Below are 26,826 nucleotides of genomic sequence, written 5' to 3'. Positions count from 1 at the left end.
TATAATTCTGACTTTTGAAACATGCGGAGAACTGTGTATGTAGTGGTGATTACCACTACAATCAGAACATGAAAAGTTCCATTAACCCCCAAAACTTTGTAGTCTGACCCTCTGCTCAGTGCTAACCATACATCCACAAAAGTATCTGGTCTAAATATCTAAATAAAACCATGACACATGTAGTTTTTTGAGACTGACTTCTTTTACTCAGCATAATACCTTTAGATTCACCCATGATTAGACAGTTTGTTTCTTCTTTTTCCTTTATTTTTGTGGTGTTGGGGATTGAACCCAGGGCCTTGTACATGCGAGGCAAGCGCTCTATCGACTGAGCCATATCTCCAGCTACAAAGGTCTGTTTCTTTTAATGCTGAGAGTAGGATTCCAGTGTGTGGAGGTACCACACCAAGGTTCATTACTTCATTCCGTGGATAATCTGGGTTGTTTCCAGTTTTTGGTGATATGAATAAAGGTGCTATGAATAGTTTTTTTGTGTGTGAACTTAAGTTTTCATTTCTCTGGGGAAATACTCAGGAGTGATATTTATGGTAAATGTATATTTAACCTTGTAAGAAACTGCCAAACTGTCTTCCTGTACTATTGTGCATTCCCACCAGCAACGTATGAGAGTTCCAGCTGTTCTTCTTCCTCATCAGTGTTTAGTATTATTTTTTTAAGCCATTCAAATAGGAGTGTAGCGATATCTCATGATGATTTTATTTCCCTGATGGTTAGTGATGCTGAACATCTTGTCAGGGGCTTATTTGCCATTCATATCTCTTCTATGGTGAAGTGCCTATTCAAATATTTAGCTCATGTTTTACCTGGATTATTTGTTTTCTAAAATTTGTTTATATATTCTGAATACAAGAAGCTTTTCTTAATGATACTTCTAAGAAAACAATATTTTCTCCTTTTGATGAAGTATGATTTTTTCATTTTCTTCTGTGGATCATGTTTTAGGGGGTTATGTGTTAACCCTTACTTAACCGAATGTCACAAAAGTTTTTCCTTCTGTTTTTTTTTCCCCCAAAAGTCTTATTGTTTTTTATTTTACATGTAGATCTAGGGTGATTGTTTTTTTTTAAAAAGATATTTTTAGTTGTAGATGGACACAATACCTTTATTTTTATGTGGTGCTGAGGACCGAACCCAGTGCCTCACACATGCTAGGCTCTACTGCTGAGCCCAAACCCAGCCCAATTCTAGGGTTTTTTTGAGTTAATTTTTTATAAGGTTTAAGATTTAGGATAAAGTTCTTATTTTGGCATATGCATGATTGATAGTTCAGTACCATTTGTTGAAAAGATTACCCTTTTCCATTGACCTGCCTTTGATTCTTTGTCAAAAATTAATTTGCCAAATTTGTATGGGTCTATTTCTGTACTATATTCTGTTCCATTAATCTACATGTCTATTTCTTCATAAATCACACTGTCTTGTGGCTTTACAGTTAAGTCTTTTTTGTTTTCTTTTTCTTTCGTTTTTTTTTTTTCCAGTACTGGGGATTGATCACAGGGCCTCAGACATGTGAGGCAAGTGCTCACCACTGAGCTACACTCCCAGCCTTTTACAATAAGTCTTAAAATCAGTGAGTAGGAATCCTACAACTTTATTCTTTTTCAAAATGATTTTGGCTCTTCCAGTTTCTTAGATTTTATATACATATATTAAAAGCAGTTTGTCTATATCAACAAAACATTCTCCTGGGATTTTTATATCAATTATTTTAGTCTATAGATCAATTTGGGAAGAACCAACATCTTTACTATATTGAGTCTTCCTATTCATGAGTATGATGTTTAATTTTTTTTTTAACATGGATTTTCAAATTCATATTGAAATATGACTGTAAGGCACATTTTGAGACCAAATTTAAATATTTCCCTTTCTTTTTGTGAGCCCCATAAAAGCACGTGGCTTCAAGGCTTGGAATTCAACTATGTTGCTAGTAATAACAAAATACCCCTGACTGATTTTTTAGGCATATTTTTCCTCCTTCCTTACTACTTTTGTTTGTGGTGCTGGGGGCCAAACCCAGGGCTGAGTACATGCTAAGCAAGCGCTCCACCATTGAGCCACATAACCAGCCTATCCATATTTTTCTTCTTTAAAATTTTTTTCTTTTGACTGAGGATGAACCCAGGGGCATTTTTCCACTTAGCTACATTTCTAGCTTTTTAAAAAAATTTTGAGACAGAGTCTTGCTAAATTTCTTAGGGTCTCACTAAATTGCTAAGGCTGGCCTCAAACTTGTGATCCTCCTGACTCAGTCTCCAGAGTCTCTGGTACCACAGAGTGGCACAACCACACTCAGATTAAAATTGTTTTTATTGAGGTATAATGTACATATGATAAAATCCAGACTGTCTGTCTGTCTATCTATTTATCTATCTATCTATTTTTGGTACCAGGGATTGAACCCAGGGGCCCTTCACCACTGAACCACATCCCAGCCCTTTTTATTTTGGGACAGGGTTTCACTATATTACTTAGGGCCTCATTAAATTGCTGAGGCTGGCTTTGAAATTGAGATCTTTTTGCCTCAGCCTCCCCCGAGTTGTTAGGATTACAGGCGTGTACCAATTGCACATGGCAAAATCCAGGTGCAATAAATGTGCTGTAATAATCAGCACATTCTGTCACCATTTCCCCAGTTAAAACTGAATATATTCCCATGTCCCTGAAAAATTCCTTTGTGTCCCTTTAAATTACTTCCAAACTCCCAGGCAACTGGTGATTTCTTCCCTTTCAATTAGTTTTCCCTATTTTCAATTCTATTCTTGAATTTTAAGGAAACATCCATAGAATTTCTTAAGGTAAACTTACAGAGTTTATGAAACATGGAGATGTATGGCATATGCCTTTTTTTGCTCAATATAACATCTATGAAATTTATTAAATGGTTGTTTCTACCACTAGTTCAATTCTCCTTATTACTGAGTAGTCTTCTATTCTATAAATGTATATGCCATGATTTGATTATCCACTTACCTGCTGGTGAACATTTGGGTTGTTTCCACTTTGGGGCTATTATGACTAAAAGACTTGTATGTAGTATGCCTTTTTATGAACTGTTTTTCATCAGGCTGGTAGAACTTGGCTGTATAGTTAACTTCCTATTACCAATGGCAATGAGGGCTCACTGCTCATCTGAGTCACAAGTTACCAAGAAAAAGTTTGAGCCAGAAATTAGTCAGGAATCAAGAGCCAGGAGACTGGGCTTGTATCCCAATGTACGTTCTGGAGTTAACTATACTTTCATTTCCTCATTTGTGAGGATACTTGTTTGTTATATGGGAATTCTCAGGAATCAGGAGCATTTTTGTAATTACAAAGAATAAAAAGGTGCTTACCTGCTATTTTCCTCCGCATCCATGGACACACAAAGAGCCATACAAAAAGGGCGAAGAGTAGAGCAACACCAAAGGAAATGAGTGCTATTGCCCAGATGGGAAGTACCAGACCCAGCACTGGGGAATAAAAATGAACAGCAATGTTGTCACTGGTCAAGCCTCATCAGTCAACATGTTTTCCATTCTCCCAGTCTAAAATGAATCACCTGGAATGTGTATTTAATAAAACTTTCAACCAAACCAAACATACTGTAATCTTGGTGTAGAAAGCCATATTTTTAAGACAGTATACTTTGTAAATATGTACTTTAACTGGTCTTTAAATTGATTATTAAAATGATACCAATTTGGCACAATCAGCATTTTAAGTTGGGAATAAAGCCATTTACTGCAGTATCTAAATTTCTAAGTGGACAAATGTGGCTAAGAATGAATCAGCTGCCTTTCCCCCGACAGGTAGCCCATTTCCACCAGCAGGAACAAGCTGATGTGTGGACGCCGAACAGGGTTGCTACCTTTTTGGTTCCTTATTAGTCAGCAGCCCTGCTTTAATGGCCTTCTGACCACATATACAACCCTTTTTAAAAAAATCAGCTTAGAAATAAAAGTTGTTCAAAGGACATTGACCTTCAAGCTTAACTCTTCTTTGAAGTGTCATTTTATGGAATTATAACAGAAAAATTTCCATTAAAATCCAACAATGCACATTGAGCAGTAATTATATTGGTCAATAAAAGGGAGAACATGCACATGGTTTAGGAACATCTTTCCACAGTGCTGTCTCATCACTCTGATTTTGTCCATTTTCTGTCAGACATATTCATTAAGTATACAACTTAAACACTCATGCTCACTCATGAACACACACACACACATACACACACACACACACACACACACACACACACTACACATAAGACCTACCACAGTTGTAGAGGTAAGAATTTTCAGAACAACTCATACATGCATCATCATGGAAATGTAAAATAATTACACAGTCATAAAAATAAGGCGGGCGAGGTACACTGACTGGGAAAGAGGCCCAGAGTCCAATAAGTGATAACATATGCACAGTGTGACTCAATTTATGTTTAAAACAGAAAACAACCCCACTTCCTTACTCCTGCCATATGTATGAAAATACAGAAAAAGTTCTAAAAAGATGCAATGGTTTCTTCTTGGAGAAATGGGAAATTGGTGTGGGACTTTCACTTCTTGTTACATGTACTTTTAAACTGGCAACTTTCAAAATACACAATAAGAATGTCACTTTGTACATGGTTAAAACATTTATTTTAAATTAATGAACTATTTAAAACAGCTCTTAAATAAATTTTTTTAATGATGAAGGCTTTGTTACTTTGTTTATGTAAATAAACCAGCTCCAAGTTGCTCAATCATTATTAAATATTTTGATAACTGTAAGAGGTTACAGAATGGGTAGCCAATAATACCAGGGATTAGTTATGTTGATGCATATAAATATTTTAGAAAAACAAACAAAACAGAGTTACCTAGCCTTTTTATAGCTAGAGTGTCACTGGTAAAAATGTTGGCACTTGGACTGCTCCACACCCAAACTCCGAGTGACATCATACAGCTATGGACTCAGCATCCATCCTCAGGCTGCACTGTTTTAAGTGGCAGCTGGTTCTACTCCAGCTCTGCCCGTGAACCTGAAGTCCAGAGCTGTACATAAAACCACACGAGCTGACTCCACTGGGCCATGTTTGTGGCTTCCTGGCTTCTGCTTTGTATCTGCAAGTTGCTGTCTTCACACTGTGACAAAGGATCACTCCACAGCTATTTCTTGCCCAAGTTAGTGGTAACTGTTCATTTACCAGAGTCAAACTGATAAACCAACAGCATACCCACATTCTTAGAGCTTCAAAGCATTTGGATTTGGAAGAGGTTTTCCCTTCTGTGGTTTCATTGATGATAAAACTGTCAAGTGTGTTACTTTTGGCTTAATTTTATTAGCCTGATCTAAGAGAGGGAAGTCATGCATATTGTAGGGGAGAGATTAATAATGTGAGTTACATGCCTTTTTTTTTTTTTTAAGTGAGTGAACACTTTTGCTATCAGGCCCTATTTTTTTCTATTCATGCTGAGTAAGGTCCAAAACAGAAGTAGAGAAGGCTACTTCCTGTGCTTCTTCAAGGTCATCTCCATGCTCCCCATTAGGAGCATACGAGGTCCTAAATGGTGACAAGATCAACAACCAAAAGGGGGAACTGAGGTCAGTTTCAAGACTTAGATCCTTAACTTAGATACTAAGACACTGTATCCCCTGCAGTTTGTACCTCTGTACCATCACACCTGCCTCGCCATCCATTTGACCAGGGAAATGGCCAGAAAGTTCTGAGGTTACCCTCCTGGTCATAAAAATCTAGAAGGGAAAGTAGGGGATAGATATAACTCTGAGTGTGGGAGCAGTGGGGAGACACAGCAAATAAATCCAGGAGGAGGGATCTAGGAAAACAGGGGGAAAGCTGTTCATAGTAAGAAAGGAGAAAGTAATCAAATGGGGATGGAGAGCTTACCAAATCACTCCAGCAATTTAGTGATTTAACAGAGCATTGAAAGAAACAAGGCATTACTTTTAAAGCCTGCACATAAGAAATGTAAGCTGATAACTGTTTGTTTTATACATCTCCACACTACATTAAATATATAAAATTGAGTTTCATGGTTAAAATAAAAAACAATTCAGTACAAAAATTCAGTATAGAAAAATACTTGAATCAATGTATTCAAGGCAAAACTTTTTCTCTTCTAACTGCTTAAGGTTGACTTATATACAACAAAATTGCAACAAAAACATTTTGTATTGGATTGTCTTCCTGATGAGGGTCTCATATTGTTTACAAATAATTACACCTTCAGAGGGCAACGAGGCATGGCACGTTGGTTCCCTCTGCGGATAGACAAAGTAGGGCACAGCTTGAATTGCTCGTGTTCACTCAGCCAAAAGTGGCTGCCAGGAGCCAGAGCTGGGAGCTCTGAATCTCCACTCTCCGCTCTAGCCACTAAATGGCCTTTCATCTCCCGCGCCTCTCATTTTCTGAACAACAAAGATACGATGGGTAGTGATTTAGCTCTAACCTCAAGCATCTTTACAATTTCAATCCAAATCCGCAAAAGATCAGAAATTTCAAATCATTTAAGGAAGAAATAAATGGAACATTTTATAAAAACTCCATCTCCATTGTTATTACTGTGCTATACCTCCTGTTTTTTCACATACAGAATCATTATTAGAATCTATAAAATAACAAAATCATATGAAACCAATTAGGTTGTAGTTCATATCAGTCCCCTTCTATCCCTCCTTACCATCTCTTCCCTACAACCTTTCTTATTATTAACTGCACAGATCAGATTTTGCCTTTGGTTTTAACATAATGCATGCTTATTATAAAATATTCGCAGTGTCTACCATACTGCATGATGTACAAATATGAAATCCTCCTATTACCCTCCCTTTTGCCCTCCATTTCTTCCTAGAGAAAGTGGGGACTATTTGGTACATGTCTTTTCAGGCATTTTCTAGATACATACAAACACATTATAAAGTATTGTGAGGATTTCTTTAAAAAATTTAACAGTGGCAGAATTATTCTATATATACTGTTCCTTGCTTTCATTTGCTAGATGATAATATCTTGTGGCCATCTTTCCACAGTCACACACACACACACAGAGGTATGCATAAAGACAGTCTTACCTGCTTTGCACTATCACTCTTTCTTATCCTGCCTTTCCTGATAAACTGAAGTTACTAGTTTTGTTTTGTTTTTCATCAACATTGCAAAGCGCTACAGGAGCTCCCTACATAAAAGGAATCTGTGAACAACTTCTTTAAGACAATCGAGTGTACTTTTGAAATAAAACATGCTATTTCTTAATTTGCTCTACAGTTGGGATTTTAAAAACATGGTACCAGTTCTCAAACCAGGAGTCATTTGTAATAGTTCTGGAAAGGAGGTGAATTTAAATCCTTCAGTTTTGAATCCAGCCCTTGGTGATAACTGGACACTCTTCTCACCCCAGGGCTTCCCCAAACCAGGACTAGAAATTACTGCAGTTGAAATTCCTGCCTCTCCACTGTTTGCAATTTACAATCACAACATGAAATTCCCGAGACCCATGGAGAACAAAGCTCCTTCTTACAAAGCCAACCAGGGGCCTTCAGGGGTTGTTGATGTTCTGATTTCCTTGGGACTGGATCAGAGGCAGCTGTAACTGAAGGAAAAGGGGGAGGGGAGAAAGAAGCAAAGGAGATGGCAATGGAGAAGAGGAGGAGGAAGGGAAGGAAGAGGAAGAAAAAGAAGAGGAAGGGATAGAGGAAGAAAAGGAGGAGAAAGAAGGGAATAGAAACAGAAGAGGAAGAAGAGCAGGGAGAGGAAATGGAGGGGCAGTGTCAGAGGCAGCCATACCTTAGGTATAGGCTCGCTCTGGGGAAGCCAGAAACCAGGCTTGGTTATGGTTGAGAATTCATTTACTGATACAAAGGGGAATAAAGGAAGATGGCTAGTTAGAACTTTGAAAGAGCACTCATTACCTAAGAACTGTAATAAGGTAGCAATGTTTATGGTCCAAAAGGTAACTAGTGCTGTAGTTCTCCAACTGTAGCATGCATCAGCATCACTGGAGGGCCTCCACTGAAGCATGTGTTGCTGGTGAAGCCAGAATTGGGGACAGGCAATGTAGAAATAGGGGATCGAGTCAAATAGGGAATCGAGTCAAATGGAGGAAATGGAGGCCACGAAAGCCATCTGCCTCTGGAAGTTGGAGACTGCCCTTGGAGAATGGAATGTCGAGGATCTCCGGAGCCCATTGATTACCAAATTTACCTGCCCTTATCAGGGACTACAGGCAAGGAGCTGCTAATTAATGCCCCCTGGGCCCTTACCTGCCTGAATCACTTTGGCTCTCCCCCTGCCCCATCCCCTTCTCACTTTTTACATCTCACCTGCAAAACCAGGCCTAGTCAGGAAGGAGACATAAGCGGGGAGAGAACTGGAGAACAAAAGAGACCTTAACCTATAAAGGATGTAGGGCACGCTCACTTCTGGGGATTCTAGAACATCAGCCATGGTCCCCTTCTCCCCCTTGGGAGAAGTCTGTATTATTACTAGTTTTAAATAAAACCTGCTTAATATGCTTGCCTTGGCGTGCTTCTCTAGTGTTCAAACTCCAACATTAGAGGGAGCAGAACTCGTCACCAGTAAACGGCGATATCACTGGGATAAAGTATTTGCAGTTCTGGATCCGGGTTGGGCCAGAGAATCTGTAGTTATGACATGTCACCAAATGATGCTGATGTGGCTGGTCTAGGAACCTCACTTTGACTTAGAAGTCATATGTAATTACCAAAGGTTTAATGAACTGATCTGCTTTGCCTATTCAAAGACGCATGCAACGAACTGTCTAAACATTGAACAAAAACCAGGTGCCACACAACTAAAGACTTTTACAACTAAAAATAAATGTCATGCTTGTATCTAACCCAAGTAAGCACTTCATTTCCTAAAGTTATTTTTGGTTCTTGTTAATCATTTTTTTTAAGAACAAAAATGCAAAGGCAGTTTTTAAAAAGCATACGCTCAGTCTCTGAAGAGTAAGAATGACTTTTATTTGAGGTAAGTCATGTCAGATGCAAAGTAAAACAAATCAAACAAAGCCTGAGTTATAAACAACTTAATAATTTAGAGGAACAGAGGAAATCAAAACAAAACACTCTAACTCAACATTCAACAAATTCCCATTTAATTCATCTCTATGCATACAAATGCTATTTATCAAAATCTCTTAAAGTTAAAACTGGGTAAGATTAATGCTGTCACTCATTTTTTTGTTAAAAGAATTTCATTCTTTTCTTTTATCTCTGACGCCTCTGTGTATCACATTAAACTGTTCTAAGGAAGAAAGGGAACCAAGAGTAATAAATTCTAGAAGGGTAGACATATGTTGAGTTAAATGGATCAACCCAGTCACTGTTAAAGTGACTCTCTTCTCAGCCCAAGCTTATTACCAAATATGTCAACTCGGCTATTTGCGATAAAGCTGGACAAGTGGAGATGCCCCAAATGAGGAAGGAGTATGTAATTAAAGTAGAGTTTGAAGGGCAAATAATAACCTTCAGTGCTTAAATAAAAATAAGATTTGGACTCACCTACTGGATATTCTAGAGATATTCTCCAGGAGCCAAAATATTAGCAAAGTCCTTTTATGACTAAATGGAGGAACACAATGTTTGGTCCTTCAGGGTCATAAATTTCTCCTTTTTCCTCCTCTAGGCAACATCCCCTCCACCCACCAAACCTGGAAAACTTCAGGTAAAATGTTCCATATATGCAGGAAAAATAGAAAGATAGGATGACTCAGGATTTACTGTCAAGTTAACATTTAACAAAACGAGGCTAATAATGACTGATGGTAGTAAAACAGTTGCTAACATGATTAAGTTGCTAACATGATTATGCATTAGGCACCATACTAAGTGCCCTGCCCACATTATCTCAGGAACCACAGTGTTCCTTTAATGGAGCTCCTACTACTGTCCCCAGGGACTTAGGGAGTTGAACGTTATGTTTCTTACAGAACAGCTGCCCACCCCATACATGTAACAAGAACTCTAGGACTGGGAATATTTGTATTTCAACTGAATAATAATCTTCAACACCATTATGCAGATTTTTTTTATATTCCTAATTAAGGAGGTGGCAACCTTCTACAAAATAACCAGTATATTAAGTGTATCATAACTATGACCACAGGGTTTAGGACTAGGCTGACTGGTTCAAATTCTGGTCCTGCATCTTACTAGTTATATGACCTTGAGAATGTGGCATTTCTGTGCCTCAGTGTCCCAATACAAGTGCAGTTGGCAATATCAACAACCCTCGAGAGGAGCTGTGGGAACTGGAAGGATTAATCCATGAGACTCGACCCAATACATTTATATTGTCTAGTTCTCACAACGACCCTATGAAGTATTTGTGTCTCATCTATCATATATTTAATTTTCCCTATAATAGTTTACTCTCCCAGTAAGATGTTTTTTTTAGCAAATATGCAAATAAAAGTTTAAAAAGAAGGGGAAAGGGAAAAGATTTAAAAAGGCCAAGTATATATAAAGTCAGAATTTAGAAGGAATCACACATTTGTATCCTGGCATTTAGAAAAAAACAAAACCAGGAAGCAACAACAGAGTGTAGAAAAAATGCAGAAACAAAATGAAATCATCCTATTTATACCAGTTCCCATTTCTAGGACTTGTCATTACGAGGCATCCTCAACCTTCATTAGCTCAAACTCTCTTCTTTTTCTCTCTTCTTTTCCTTTCCTTTTCTTTCTTGTGTGTGTGTGTGTGTGTGTGTGTTGAGAACCCAGTACCCCATACACAGAGAGCAGCTTTGCTTTCTGTTCAGCTACTCGAGCTCCAAGAGCCTTCATGAAATTAAGAACGTGCATCATCGTTCATGGGTAGGATTACATATGAAGATGTCTCTTTGTCATAGGTTACTTCCAGCACGGCATTCCTGGGCCTTCCAGTCACCCAGAAAGCACACACTTGGTAGGAAGGTTTTTAACTCCAGCATATGGAACTGCCTATTTTCTCTGCCTCTTGTTTTCTTTTAAAAATTAATCAAGGGCTACTTTAGAAAGTTTGTGGCAAACAGTGTTCATAGTCCATGAATGATAACACCTGAAGAGAGACGCCAAGCTGCTGTGATTGAGGTGAGGATTCATCTCTCTTCTCCTCACTCTGACCTTCGGCTTTGTGCTTTTGGTATAAGTTAAATCTGCTAAGATGCCTCCCTGTCCCTTGCAGAAGTCACCCAGAGTCTGGAAGCCCTGAATGTAAGTAATCAAACCTAAGATCAATGTTTTGAATGCGACAGAGATGGCAAAGTAAAAGGTTATAAAATGTTAAGAATCACTTAAAAATAATTTTTAAAAAAATTTCAGTACTGAAGTAAACAAAATATAATTTCTTAATAAAAAATCAGGGAAAATTACATCAAGAAAACCTAACTGGAGAAATCCGTAAGGTATTCCCCTCACTTTGGAAGATGGTACTTTTCAGTTGTAGTACAATGTTCCATTTAGCAGAAATTTTATCTTTTGAGTAGCGGTGACTTTTCTGTCAGATGTAGCCAAAAACTAAGTCAAATCCATGACGTTAATAAGATGAAAAACAATGTGAATTCACGTATCTATTGACTTCGTATTTAGTGTTTGTACTGAGGATCTGGCTGTTTGCAGCACATCTCATAAAGTGAAACAAAGGAAGACTCCTCTCTACCAAATATGTACAGAGATTTTTTTCTTCATTACCCTAAACAGGGTCTTGGGGTCTCGCTATGTTGCCCAGGCTGGCCTAGAACACATGGGCTCAAGTGATCCTCCTGCCTTAGTCTTCCAAGTAACTGGGACTCCTAGTGTCCATCACTGCACTCTGCATATACAGAGACATCTAATAGGACATTACCAGTTCATCAACATTAAATGTGTGCACACAAGAATATTCTACACGAGTTTATTTCTCTTCCTATTCAGAATGTAAAAGAATTTTTAACTGTCTCCTACCCCCAAATCAGAAAGAGTAATTCTGAAAAGGAAATCATCACTGGTTTCAGTATTGGCTTGTAGTTGTTAGATTAATTAAGCTGACAATTTCCAGGTTGCTCCATATCTGCGTCTATGGATGGCCTATGTTGCCGCACTGTAGATGGCTGGTGGGTGCTACTGACCACGGGCCTGTGCAGCACTAGGATTTTCATACCCTCCTGACCCGTTATTGCTCGGCAGTTAAGTGCTGTTAGATCAAGTTCTGAGACTCAGAGAAGTTGAGTAGGCTGCTTGGGCAACACAGTTAGGTAAATGTCAGAATGGGGATTTAATTCTTTTTTAAACTGAAAAGCCTGTTGCCTTTGTAGTTCATGAATTCCTAAGGTATTTAGAACAAGGAAGTGCATTACTGCTCTTTTCACTACTCCATAATGACCATCAATAATGCTTTTCACTGTCAGCCAACAACAATGCAAAAGCCAAATAAATTAACACTATTAGAAATAGAAAGCACCTTGCCTGCTGGATCTAAGTTTTCAGGAAATTCTTACCTGGTGCTCCTGTGTACATGATGGAAAAGACATTTATTGCTATAGTAGCAGCATAAAACAGTGGAAGTGCCCGGAGGCCATTGGGAACAGGGTCCTCCTGTGGAACAATCAGAGAAAGTGGTAGGTCAGGATTCCAGAGCCTTTGGAGGCAACACAGGCAAAATGACACAAGACATTGTTACAAGAAAGTCTCCCCAAACCCCACTGTGGCCCAAAAGGTTGGTGTGTTCCTGCATGTGTTCTATTGCACATCTACAGGAATGGCATCAGCTGGGGCCATCTCTTCTACACAGATGCACTTTCAAAGGGCCCACTATTGTGGCCAGCAGACACATTAAAGCATTACAGTCACATGAGCTGATGTCAGATTTAGAAATAGAAAAGAACTGTTGGGGGAGGTCAGTGCCTGGGGACCAAAGCCCAGAGCTCAGCAACTATTTCTTTGAAACCCCTAAAAGTCTACATTTGACAAAAAAAAAATTTTTTTTTTTTGGGTGCTGGGGATCGAACCCAGGGCCTTGTGCTTACAAGGCAAGCACTCTACTGACTGAGCTATCTCCCCAGCCTCTGACAAATATTTTGAGACTCTAACCTCTGAGGATTCTCTAAGTCAAATGACTTAAGGATTATTGTATTACTCTTAGATTTTACATGACTTTATAACACAAGTACTTTTCCATGTGTTATGATTTTCAAAATCTTTTTATAAGGTATAATGTTTGACTTCAACTATCAAGAGTAAAAGAATTGTGTTCTTTATCTAATAAAACATTTATTTAAAACTATAGCCTTCTGTTATGATATTCCCTCAATTAAATATATCAATAAGAATGGTATCACACATGTTTGAGGTTAAATCATACCTGGGAAACTCTTAGAAATTTAGTTTTAAGCATATCTACAGGATTTTGAAGCAATAATATGGCCAGGAACTCCCTAACACAGAATTGGCACGCAGATATCACTTAATTATTTCAAAGAGGAACTGATTTCTAATAACCACACAAGATGTACTTATACATTTATATAAGCATTCCACTTAGTGAGATAAAAAGAAAGGTCTAAAAATTGAGAGCGCTATCAAGGTATGAATAAATAGAGGCTACCTTAGAGATGCCTACCGCAAAATGCAAACATGTATGGAAATCAAGGATGCTTGAGACACAGTTCAACTCAAGTACCTATTCCAGAATGGTTCAAGTAGCCTTCGGCACTTGTCAAGAGGCTTGTGTTGACTGGCATTGAGATTTAAGGCATGTTAGAGCAGGGACAGAAAGTGATTCAACTGCATGAGAGCTACAGCCAGTTTAGGCAAGAGAAGTGAATATGAAGACAAATGGGCTGGAATGAGGGTTGAGAGAGACAGTCAGCATTCCAACCTGTGATGTGACACGTGAAAAGAATGCAGACTGGACTGAAAACAAAACACTGGGTGCTCAGATGCCGGCCGTATCTGGTTTCCAAAGCATTATTTTCTTGGGAACAATAGCTGTCCATAGAAAGATTACAGACCAATAAATTCTGAAGTTGGAAAGTCCCAAGTTTGATTTTTTTTTTAACTGAATTGCTTCATGTTTTCCCAAATAACCTACTCTCTCTTTTATTTTTTTCAGTGGGGGCCCCCACTGAACCCAGGGCCCCCACTCATGCTAGGCAAGCGCTCTACCACTGAGCTATATCCCCAGCCCCAAATAACCTACTCTTAAAACTCAAATGATAAATGTCTGATTAAGACTTGTCTCCTTTCTTCCACTTTTTCTCTCCCTCCCTTCTTTCCATCAGTCCATTTATCATCTTTCTCTATCCCTGCCAAACAAGTACCCATCACTCCTTTTTAACAAATACTTAACAAGTGTCTTTAAAGTATAGTGGTATAGTGCCCGAGACTGTCATGGTTTTATCCTTCCAGATCTTATAGTCAAATAGCAAACAGGCAACTAAGCAAGAAATTAAACGCCACACAAGTGCAATGATGAGAAAGCATAGTACTGTGGCAGGAGAAACAAGAGGTAACCAACCAGAAGCTGGGGTAGGAGGGGCTTCCTAGGAAGTGATACCTGAAGGGTGAGTAGGAATTTGCCAGGCAAGGATGGATTCCAGACAGAGGAAATAAAAAGGGTGAAGGCTGGCAGACAAGACAGAGTGGCACCTTCCAAGATGTAAACAAATATTAGTGTAGCTGTTCCAAGTCCAGGAAAAGGAAATGGTGAGAAATGTTGATGGCAAGTTTGTGCTGCTTAATAGACCACTAGAAAATGCTAAAAGCAAAGAGCTGTATTTTCAAGCAATATATAGCTGAAAGAAGGCATGTCCTTGATGTGTTGAGTAATAGCATGCTATGGGAGTCCCCACTGGTCCCCATGGGATATGTTTCAAGGTCCCCAGTAGAGGCCTGAAATTGAGGATAGTACTGAACCCCTATATACTGTTTTTTCCTATACATACATACCTGTCATAGAGTTCAATTTATAAATAAGGACAGTAAGATTAATAATAATAACTAATAATAAAATAGAACAATTATAAGAATATAATGAAAACTTAGGTGAATGTAGTCTCTCAAAATATTTATTATGTTCATCTTGTGATGATGTGAGATAATACAATGCTTACAGGATGAGATGGAATGAGGTAAATGATGTAGGCATTGTGACACAGTATTAGGTTTCTACCTAAGAGTTACTTGAATACAAGCATTGTGATACGGTCACAATAGAACTGATCATTGAAATGGCTATTAAATGACTAATGGGTAGGTAGCATATATAGTATGGATACACTGGACAAAGGGAATATTCACATCCTAGGTAAGATGGAGCAGGGTGGTGAGAAATTTCATCACAATACTCAAATTGGCATGCAATGTAAAGCTTCTGAATTATTTATTTTGGGAATTTTCCATGTAATATTTTCAGACAATGGTTGGTCTAAAATAATAGAAAGTAAAACTATAAATAAAGGGAGACTACTGTACAACACAACAATCAAAGGTGCTTTATTGCTTACAAAAACATTGCAATGAAACAACCAAGATGTCCAAAAATGTGGTATCTTCCATGAAATAGAAGATATTTAGCCATAAAAATCCTGTCATTTGTGGTTATCATGGATGAAACTGAAGGGTGTTAGGTTAAGTGAAATAAGCCAGGCACAGAAAGAAAAACACTGTATGTTCTCATTAATTTGTGGAAGCTACAAGAGTTAAAAACCTGGAAGTAGAAAGTAGAATGGAGGCCACCAGAGGGTAAGAAGGAGGTAGGAGTGGGGAATAAAGAGACAGTGGATAATGAGCACCAAATATAGTTCAATGCGGGAAGTAGCTTGCGATAGTTTGCATATTGAATAGCTCCCAAAGGCCCATGTTTTTGGTCCTCAGCCCGTGGCACTAATGGGAGGTGGTAGAACTTTTAGGAGGTGGGGCCTCGTGGAAGAATTTAGGTCATTGAGGGTGTATATTAGGGAATATCAGGACCCTGCTCCCTATTCTTCCTGTTTTTTTGCTTCCCGGATCACAACGAAGTGAATAGGCCTTATCCGTCACGTGCTCCCTGCTCGTGTCTTCATGGGCCCAAAGCAACATGATCAAGTAACCATGGACTCAAACCGCTGAAACCATGAGCTGAAATAAAACTTTCTTCCTTATAAGTTGTTTATTTCAGGTATTTTGTCATAATGACTGCTAATTCATAATTCTAATGCTATATAGCACAATAGGGTAACTATAGTCAGACAATTCATTTTATGCATTTCAAAATAACTAGAGGAGAACAATTTAAAGTTTATCAATAAATAGAAATAATAAAATGTGATGAGATGGAAATATTAATTTTTCTGATTTGATCATTATATATTGGATATATATATCAAACTCTACCCCACAATAAGCACAAACATTACATGTGAATTTAAAAAATGAAATATAAAAAGGAAAAATATTGCAATAGTCCTTTGACAGTCAAATTAAAAAATGACAATTAAGTTTCTCTCCAGAATACTGATTTAAGTTCTAATTTTAATCTTATTTTATTTTTTAGACAAAATGAACCCCCTGTAGGTATATTTTCTTTTTTGTATCCTTCCCTCATATTAAGTCAGTGTTTCAAACTCAATATCTCCATTAAAAAGAATAGGAAAATATTTTTGGATTTGGTTAAGGAAATTGTCCAGATGTTTTTAATGACAATTTCAAAATCTTAACAATATCTCATTCAATTCTGCTTAACATTCAGGAAATAATTACCTTTCTTTTTTGAGGTCTGAGCACAATTCCTGGGAGCATTAACTAATGAACTAAATCATAATTCCCAGAAACACTACTGGAGGTGCTATTTTCTGGGATACCTGATTTGCTGGATACTTGATTTTGGCTCTTTCTGGGCACTTATGATAACATCAGACTAACTCCCCAGTATTGTGCCTTATAATGAAAATACAATTCTCCCTCAGGCCCCTCTTACTATCAATTTCTATTGAGAAGAACCAAAATTAGTCGTAAATTTAATAAAAACAAAAACAGCTCACTTACCTTTTTTAAGATGAACATTCTGATCAGTACAAACAGCACGCCAGACATGAAACCAGACAACAGTGGAGATATAAACCAAGAGGCAACTGAATGATTAAAAAAGAGTCTAATGAATGTTAAAATTCATAAATGTCATATTTTTATAATACAATGACAAGCAATATATATTATATACAGTAATAAATATCCCCAGAATAGTTTACTCAACTCAGAACCCAGCGGGCCCTCCTGACTCCATGAGTTGCTCCACTCAGATGCAAACACAGTGGCACATAACAGATTATACTGTCAGCTCAGTGAAGCAACTCTCCCCCCAAGCACTAGCATCAGAAGACAGATTCCTTTGATTTCCACTGAGCCTTTTCACCTGCAGGTCCTGTACTTGTTCCAACAGTAAGGCTTTTTTAAAAGGTGGTCACCTTCCTTTAGATTCCCAGTTCTGGTGGCACACTGGAGCTATCTGGGGAGTTTTTAAAAACCAGTTATGCTCTTAACTCCACTTCCAGAATTCTGATTGATCTGAAAGGTTTGGAATGAGGTTTGGGTGGTTTTTTTTTTTTTTTTTTTTTTTTTTTTTTGTGGTGCTGGGGATTGAACCCAGGGCCTTGTGCTTGCAAGGCAAGCACTCTACCGACTAAGCTATCTCCCCAGCCCTGGGTGGTATTTTAAAATCACTTTCCTAGGGAGTTCTAAAGTGTAGCTAATTGATGACCACTTCTCCAGAGGCCTGGATTATAAGATAATTTTTTCTGGTGGCTTGTGTCTCTGATTGGCAGCTCAGAGATCTAATTAACCTGGATCTCCTGAGGCGGCAGTGATTCTGGCAGAAAATGAACAACATAGAGGATGTTGAGGGGACAAAAGAGCATTTTTCACTATGGGTGCATGAAGTTGAGTGGATTTACCTCTTGCTAAAAGCGTAGCCAGGACGTAGACCATTACTACTCTTGGAATGAGTGTTGACCTGTTTTGGTCCCTATAACCTACACCTATCACCTATAAGGAACACTAAAGTGCTTCCTCCTTAAGGGCAGACTGGACAGTGTCTTGACTGCAGGGAGGTTAATAACACTGGCCTCATTTGCCTCCCCATAACCATGAGTTCCTGGATTCAAGACATTTTCCTTATTTCTGGCTTATTCTTTCTCTGACCTTTACAGTGACTTCAATCAAATAAATTTCTCTTCTGCCTGAGAAGAACAAATAGATATTGATTTTCAAAGCTGGATGACAATGTGAAATTTTAAAAGAATGGAGTTTAAAACTGTCCAAAACATAACAGTTCACAATCTCCTTTAACAGAAATTCTAAGGGGGAAAGCATAACTCATACCATACAGGTCTTCTAAACTGTTAACATTTGAAGGGAAAAATATAAAGTAACTTTTAATAAAACTTACTCTAGAAAAGGTAAACTTTCCTTCTTATAGGTAAAAGAAAATGGCAATTACCAATCTTGACAAGCTCCATCCACTGCACACCTTTTGTACCAATTGCAACAAGTGAGAATCCTATGGTAGAACCAACAATGCAATGAGTTCCTGAGATTGGAAGTCTCAGGAAGGAAGCGATCAGCTGCCAAACAGCTGAACCTGTAGATTGAAAGACAAAAAATGAAATAAAAATCAGACATATAGTATGGCCTTAGCCACCAAGGGAAGAAACCTGAATTATTCTCCATAACAGCATTTCCCTGAGTTTAATTTTCTATAGATTGTTTCTTTACAAAGTGCTGAGATCCAGACAAAAGTTGCTCATTTAACTTGAAGGAAGGACTATTCTTCTTTAACATAAAGAGATTATGATGACTATGTACTTAAAGACGTGTCTCCTGATGCCAGTTATCACTTGCCTTTGTCCCGTGAGGGTGAGTATGCCCATGATGAACTTGTTTTGGTGTGAAGTTTGGCCAAAACCAGCAAGAGATTAAAGACTACCACACACAGAAAGATAAGAAAGGCAGCACACTGGGGGAAAATTTTGTTACAGTTATGCCTTATAGTCATGTAATGAGGAGGGCTAGAGGGTTGTCCATGTCATATTAGTCTGTAAAAGACTGCAAAATAACACATTAAGAAATTTTTTTTGCCTCTCAAGAAAAACAACTGTGATATTTAGGCCAAAGTTGGGCATCTGCTTTCAGATCCTGCTGGTGTGTTTGGGAGCCCTCCGTGTAGTTTTGTGTCCTCTCCTTCCATTCCACCACTCTTTCCTAGGCTTAATATTTTTCTAGGCTACAGTTCACTTGAGATATTTTCATAAGCAGATCAGATTTTGCAGTGAGTATTAAAAGCATCAGCTGGGAGAGATCGCTTTCAGAAGCAGTTGCTGAAAAGCCTGTACAGAACTGTACAGGAATAAAGAGTCTGGCAGATAAGCTGGGTACATTATTAATCCCAAATGTTAATTCTGGAAGCCGGGTTGCTTGGCAGCACAGCACCTCTTTAGGCAGACCCCTGGCATTTCCTTCAAAGACATCTGAGTTACAGAAGGGTCATTTATGGCTGCACAGGTCCCAGTTTGTGAGGCAACATGGACAGCTGCTCCAGTGAGGGCCAGGCGTGCTGACCTTTGAGTTGAGGCCGGCTGTGACCCTGTGTCTATCCCTGAATCGTGTGTTGGAAGAAGAAGGGGCCAGCTTTGTGCTGCCAAGCTGGTAACAGGCTCCATGGCAGCACCTAGGCTTCCCTGAGGACAATTCCTTAAGCTTCACATCTGAGCCCTGGGCTCCACAGGGACTAAGTTATTCTAAAAATAAAGCCAGAGTTTGGAGCAAGCTTCATAGCCAGAACCATCACTTAAATCTAGGAATGTAAGAGCATGGTATAAACTCACCCTGTTGCATTCAGACAGGATATTCCTTCCTGAAAGGTGCTCTCCTTTCTCTGGCTGACTTTGTAAAATATATCCTGGAGGAGAGTTTGTAAGGAAGCGTAAGGGGTGTGGGGACTGCCTGCAAGGGGAAGAAGGAAGAGAGAGAAAGAGGGAGGGAGGAAGGGAAAGAGAGAGACAGAAGAAGAAGGAGAAGGAGGAGGAGGAGGAGGAGGAGGAGGGGGAGGAGGAGGAGAAGGAGAAGAAGAAAGGAACAGCAGTAAGGGGGGGAAGATGGAGCAGGCATGGCGTGGGGACCTGGATGTGGGTGAGAACCTCCTAACCCTCTGGAACAGCTGAAGGTAAATGGGATTACATTCACATCCAGAAGAAAAAAGGGGAAAAGAGAGATTTTAATGTAAGATAATAACATCCTACAAAGAGGAGAGGGATTAACTATGGGATAAGGATGTAAGAAAAACCTAGGGAAAAGGGCAAGACAGGCATCTTTGAGGCAACAGGATCCTGGGAAGATGAAAGAAGTGGCAGAGCAAAGGTTGAGGGTCATAGTAGAGACAGGTGTGGATGAAGGTGGAGCACAGACCGGAAAGAGAAGATGGAGGATAGCAGGGACTGGGCAGGGCTTGGCAGCCTAGATGCTGAGTGGCTATAAGGGGTCTATATGCTTCTTACAGCAGTTCAAGGAAATAGTTTGCGCAAGTGTGGGTATTTCCATGAGAAGATGCTGAGTGGCTATAAGGGGTCTATATGCTTCTTACAGCAGTTCAAGGAAATAGTTTGCACAAGTGTGGGTATTTCCATGAGAAGATGCTGAGTTTTGAATTCTCAGTAGGTATTGGCAACAGTTGGTGGTTTCATACAAAGTAGATAACTGCTTTAGGGCTGAATATGAGTGTCAGAAGATAACTTGTTCAGGAAGTAGAGATGGCATTAACAATTTGATCTACCCACCCAACCAACTTGACTCTAACATAACTCTAACAGAAAAATAGAGGCCCCATGGGATGGGGGAGAATTTATTGAAGAAAAAAAAAAAAAAAAAGAACACAATAGAATACAATAAAAGGGCAGGGAGAGAGAGGGAGAAGAAAAAACTGAAGGTAGAATTTCAAGAGGAAGACTAGAAGAATCTGGACTTCTGAACAAAATTAGCTTTGGTTTTGGCCAATAATAATTATGCTACCATCTTAAACATATACAGCTCCTCTGCAAGGAGTTCTGTTTTTAAAATCTAGGTAATTCAAATAAACTCCCCCAATCCCAAATACATACTGGCTTTGAAATTCAACTAATCACACATGAAAAAAAAAGAAAAAAGAAAAAAGAAAAAGAAAGAGAGAGGAAAAAAATCCAAAGCAAACAATCATGTTATTGAAGCAAAACCTCAAATTGCTTTGGTAAACCCAAATTCTAGTTGAGGTAAGTAGCTTCATTCTTTCAGTAAAGAGTCAAGGCCAGGAGTGGGAAAAATGAAAAACTGGACAAGTTATATTGACTATACAAAAAATTAGTAGTGACATAAAACTCAGTTCACAAAACTTTCTAACTTAAGACCTCAGGGTAGCCTCAGTAACTAATCTTTTTAATAAGAACAACCATTGCTCAAAAATTTTCCTCACAAGAAGAAAAATTTCATTGAATTTTGTCAGTGTTTCTATTTCTCCCATGCTTTCAATGCATCTTGCCCACATTATCTTGTTGAGAAAAATCTTAATTTCAGCTTGATATGATTAAATTTTAGATATCTATCATAACTACCAAGGATGAATTTTAAAAATAACGGTTATTTTTCTAAGGGAATTTCAATTATATCTGACTGTGGAGATACACTTATTCTGTGAAGGTAAATGAAATTCAATAATTACAATAGTGGTTAGAATTAAAGCAGTCTAGAAACTTACATCTTTACAACACAAAATGTTGAGAAATAGGAACCTCTTTTCCTACTGTGTTTTTAATATCGAACACCTTAGTATATTGATCTGTTTTGATCAGATGCCTCCAATAACTTCTAAAACTAACTATAAAGAAAGATAATGGTTCACCTTTAATATGGCAAGTAATCTCCACATTCTGGGTGCATAAGGAATGCTAGTGACACCATAAATAACTAGGGACCTGTGGAATGTGGCTGTGTTCTTGGTACACCAGCATCTTTCTTACCTCCTACTGCAGGACTCTTCCTACAAAAGGATATGTCCTGTTGAAAGCAGAAGGTGGCAGAATTCCTCTCTAACCCTCTTCTCCCTAACCAAATTACCCGTATAGATCAGCTGTCTGCTGTGACGTCATCTCTACCTAGAGGCAAGCAGAGAAAGAGTCCTGTCAGCTGCACTTAATGTACTCCTGCCTGGAATTTTCTTTCAACTATAAGGAAGTGCCCCCATAGTGTTTCAAGTCTATGGTAACTGTGGGCAAGGGAGAAATCACATTGACCAACCAGTTTATTTGCACGTCAACACAGTTCACTCACCTCAGTTCTTTTCTTCATCTAGACAACAGAAAACTACCAATAAAAGGTCATGATATACACAGGTGACATAAAATTATCTTTTGGCCAGAAATACCCATACATATATCAAAAGGAGTTCCCAGTGGTAGAAGAGGAAAATCAAAACAAGAGCCAAAAAAATGATACTGATAACAAAAAAGACCAGAACTTCTTGAAACGTAACCACTTAAGATTCATTTGGTAATGGCACTAGAACTTAAACTAAGAACACAAAAGTTAAAATAATATATATTATCTGTTTGATTTTTGGTGCTGGGGATTGGACCCTGGGCCTTGTGCATGCTAAATGTGTATTCTCACTCAGCCCAATAAATATTTGTTTTGCTGTCATGTGTTTTTGCAGTGTTGGGGATAGAAGCCAGGGCCTTGCACATGATAGGCAAGTGCTGTACCACTGAGTCACACCTCCAGTCTTTTTTTTTTTTTTTTTTTTGACAGTCACATTTCAAAATGCTGCATCCTAAGTGATGAAAAATCTTAAGAAAAACTATAAACCAAAATTCAGGGAAATTTCATAAGTAAGCTTTGAAAAAACATTTAGGTAATATTACTTCTTCAATAACTTTTAAACAACTCTAAAACAATGAAGAGCTATTCTACAAATATATTTTTCTAAGCTTTTGTGAAAAGTATTCACCTAGCTGAAATTTATTGTAACCACCAAGACTCTAATACTTTGAGAAAATAAATGCTTGAAATTTAAACACTTTAAAAAAAAAATCACAAATTAAAATGCAGAAAGTGAAAATCAGTAAGTATGAAACATCAAACCAGTTTGTGGAAAGTGAAAACAAAAATCACTCTTATGGATATGGTAAGAGTAGGAGTAGGGAAACAGGCCAGTGGACCATCATTCATTGGTGTGGAGATTTATGCTACTTACCAACCATTGCGCTAACTTCCCCAGCCATAAGTGTTTCTACGGTATCGTTGTATAGGTTCACATCAATGATACCTTTTCGAATAGTCTCTCCTACTTTGGCCCCCAACAACACAGAGCCGGTGGTTTCAAATATTGAAGCCAAAATGCATGCCTGCCTCAAGGTCACCACACCAGAGCCCACAGCGGTACCGAACGAATTGGCAACGTCATTTGCACCAACAGAAAATGCCAAGATGAAAGCTATGATAAAACCCAAAATGACCATCCACAAATACTCATCCATGGCCATTTTGGAAAATAGGCTTCAGGTACTTTTCTTTCGCAGAAATATTTTAAATAAACAAAGCTTGAGGTTATAAACTTCGTAAGGCCGAGAGTTCTTGTAAACAGTGAGTTTGCTCTGGAAAGTGCTGGACAGTGTTAGAGTCTGAACAAACTGCTAACTGCTGGTTTTCAAACTACTGTCAGTACAGTTCATTTGGTTGTGTTCAGTCAGCGGTAAAACACATTCCATATTTTTTCTCCCAATCTGGGAAAGCTGTGATGTCTCCTCCTGTAACAAGAAAGAAAACAAAAGAAATCAATTACCCTAAGCAACATGTAACAGTTTGTTCTTTCAGAAATAAATGTTTTAAGCCTGCTAATGGGATCTAACTTTGGCATGTGACAGATCTAACCATAAAGCAATTCAAGGAAGATTATAATTAGGCTAACCCCTCCCCATACCGACAACAAATAAAACTTAAAAAAATAAGCTGGATTCTAGAATGTCAGAGGATGAAGCATGCTTAATAATTATAGGCTGATAGTAAGCCTTACTAGGTTAAGTTTTTTAATGCCATTTGAAAACCACATTTGGTCATTATTTTCAGAGAGGAACAATTACCTCAAGTGAGCAAAAGATTAAGAAATGAAATGTTAAGATAATTTTTCAAATATGTGGAATGTGCCTAGTTCCTTAGAAGGGTTATAATCACATCTGATCCTGTGACACCACAGAGTATGGCTAATTATCTATCCATACATGTAGGCACAGGGAATAATCATTTCATGCTATGAGTACATCATGCATTCTTCTACAAGAAAGTCTACAAGCTCTGCTTCAAGGTCATTCATACAGAGGGTGATGAAGGTGGGAACTAAAGGACCTCAGAGGAGGAACAGAGAAGGCTAGAGAATGAAGAGGTCTATTAAGGCATGAGTCAGATCAAGTCACTCTTCTGCTACTTTCCATCTCAGAGGAAAACCCAGAGGCCTCACCTCCAACTAACTTCAACTTCTATCTACCCTCTCACTCTGGCTCCTTGCTATTCCTTGAAAACCTCAAGGCTTTTGTACCTGAGGATCCCTCTTCCAGGAAAAATACTACCCCTGACAGCTGCACAGCTCACTCCTCACTCCATTTAGGTCTCTGCTCAAATGTCACCATCCAGAGAGGTGTTCCCTGACCTTAGAAAGGAGCAGCCCTCCTACATGCCATTATTCATCCCTCTTACCCTACTGTTTTTCTTCCTCTACTTTTCACCTGACTTATTCATTCATTCATTCATTCTTGTTGCACTGTGTTCCCCCAATAGAACGTAGGGATTTTAATTCACTGCTGAATCTCGGGTGCATAGATTAGTGCCTGGCATGGGGGTAATCCCCAATTTGCTGAATAAATGAATAAAGAAGCTATTAAACAAATGCTTCTTCCTTCTTTGAGGAAGGACAGGAGATGCCACGAAATATATCTGTGCAGTAAAAATGTCACTAAATGCTTCCTAATTATAGTATTCTATTATCATATAGTCAAAGTAAAACTGTGGATTTTCTCTGAAAGGTGTTAGATGTACAGAATGGTGCCTAGCACAGTGTGTTTCCTCATAAATGTTTATTAAATCGCACTGAATGAATTAGTCTTAACTGCAATGTCATACAGAATATAATACTTTGATCAATCAACTATAAGGTATTTAAGGGGAAAAAGCAGGATGCAAATTTTTATATATATTGTGATTATAGCAATGCTAATAATGCACTTAAAAAAATAAAAAGATAGCCTGGGGATGTAGCTCAGTAGTAGAGTTCTTGCCTAGCATGTGCAAGACCCTGGGTTTGATTCCCAGCACTGCAAGGAAACACACACACACACACACACACACACACCAAAATGTAATATACTAAAATTATAACAGAGGTTGAGTTAGAGTGGTAGTGTAGTAAACAATTTTTTTCCTTTCCTCCCCGAACCATATATTGTGGATACAGAATGTTCAAATGAAAATAATACATAATAAAGGTCAACAAACATATTAAGTATTAACTATGTATGCAATATTATAGGCACACAATTAAATAGAAATGTACATGGATAGATCTTATCATTTTCTAAGATTTTTAGCCTATGCAATTCTGAAGATTCAGATTCCACGTGAGACAAATGAAAAGACCACTGTGAAGCAAAAGATAATATTCCACTGAAAAGAGAATTTTATTAATATTATGGGCACATTAAATCTATAAATAAAAATCAAAATAAAAGTATTTGGAGCCAATGTTATCTACCTTAAAATATAAACAGATTCTTGATGAAATCTTGTTTATCAGACTAGGCTGCCAATAGGGCAAATAGGAACAACAATCAGCAAATGTTTATTGGGAACTTCCTTTGGGCTAATCACTAGGAATACAGTAAATAAGAATGGATGTGGTCCTGGCACATGTGGGGTTTACAGTCCAGTGAAGGAAGCAGATACTAATCAAATAACCACGTAAGTGTGACAACATGCTGTGGTGAGAAGCGTTATGAAGGAAGGAGACAAGACAATCTGTGTCATAAGAGTGGACTGGAGCATGACCTTATCTGAGGGCAGGAAAGGCTTACCTGAGATCTACAGGTGGTGGGAATTAATTTTGGGCTTGTGGGGGGTGTTCATTCCAGACAATTCTCATTCTAGGAAGAAGAGACTGGAGGCAGGCCAGGGAGAGGGAAACTATGATGAAATTTGAGGTGGGTCATATTAAAGACAGTGGCCACCATGGAAACAAGGGAGTACCAATGAGGGTTTAAATCCGAGGGGGTGCTGACATAATCAGACTTGGCATTTTTTAAAGATCATTCTGGGTGCAGCATAGACAATGGACTGACAGAAGGCAAGCATGAATGTGGTGAGACTAATTATGAATTATGGTTCAGGCATGAGATGAGGAATCCTGGACCACAGTGGTGGTGGTAGATGAGGAAAGAAAAGTAAAATTCAACAGGACATGATCATGGTTTGCATATAGGGGTCAAAAAAAGTTAGATGGCTACTGACTTATGGAACTAGACTGTAAAATAACTGAGTAGCGTTTTTTTTATTTTTTTCTCTTTTGTGTTCAGTTTTTCTTTTTAGTGTTAGGATAGGGTTTGACTATAGGTTTTCTTATAGATGTGACACACTTAGAGGTAAATCATGAGCACAGAAAAGAAGAATATATACCAGAGCAGCTGTGTCCTTTGCTCAGTTTTGTTCGGGAAGGTTATTAGTCATCTTTATGATATCATTGACATCATTTCAGCCTAGATTGCCTTTCCTACTTAGATAATCTTAGACTACTTAGTTC

The 26,826-nt window shown here is 38.3% G+C and overlaps 1 protein-coding gene across 9 annotated transcripts in view; it reads right to left on the bottom strand.

Annotated features, from left to right (window-relative positions):
* Positions 1-26,826, bottom strand: part of SLC20A2 (solute carrier family 20 member 2) — a 107,589-nt gene that overhangs the window by 30,831 nt on the left and 49,932 nt on the right. For all 9 annotated transcript variants that reach the window (XM_079142980.1, XM_079142979.1, XM_079142974.1 and 6 more), the window contains 5 exons: positions 23,239-23,791; positions 18,463-18,603; positions 17,013-17,098; positions 12,488-12,584; positions 3,357-3,473 (listed from right to left, as the gene is read on the bottom strand). In XM_079142980.1, coding sequence (XP_078999106.1) covers positions 3,357-3,473; positions 12,488-12,584; positions 17,013-17,098; positions 18,463-18,603; positions 23,239-23,527 — 730 coding nt within the window. In that variant the 5' untranslated portion in view covers positions 23,528-23,791. The remainder of the gene's footprint in view (positions 1-3,356; positions 3,474-12,487; positions 12,585-17,012; positions 17,099-18,462; positions 18,604-23,238; positions 23,792-26,826) is intronic.

This window comes from Sciurus vulgaris (genome assembly GCF_902686455.1).
Source record: "Sciurus vulgaris genome assembly, chromosome: 5".
Taxonomy (NCBI): Eukaryota; Metazoa; Chordata; class Mammalia; order Rodentia; family Sciuridae; genus Sciurus; species Sciurus vulgaris.
Note: the sequence above shows the minus strand (reverse complement) of the source record. Positions and strands in the feature narration are given on the sequence as shown.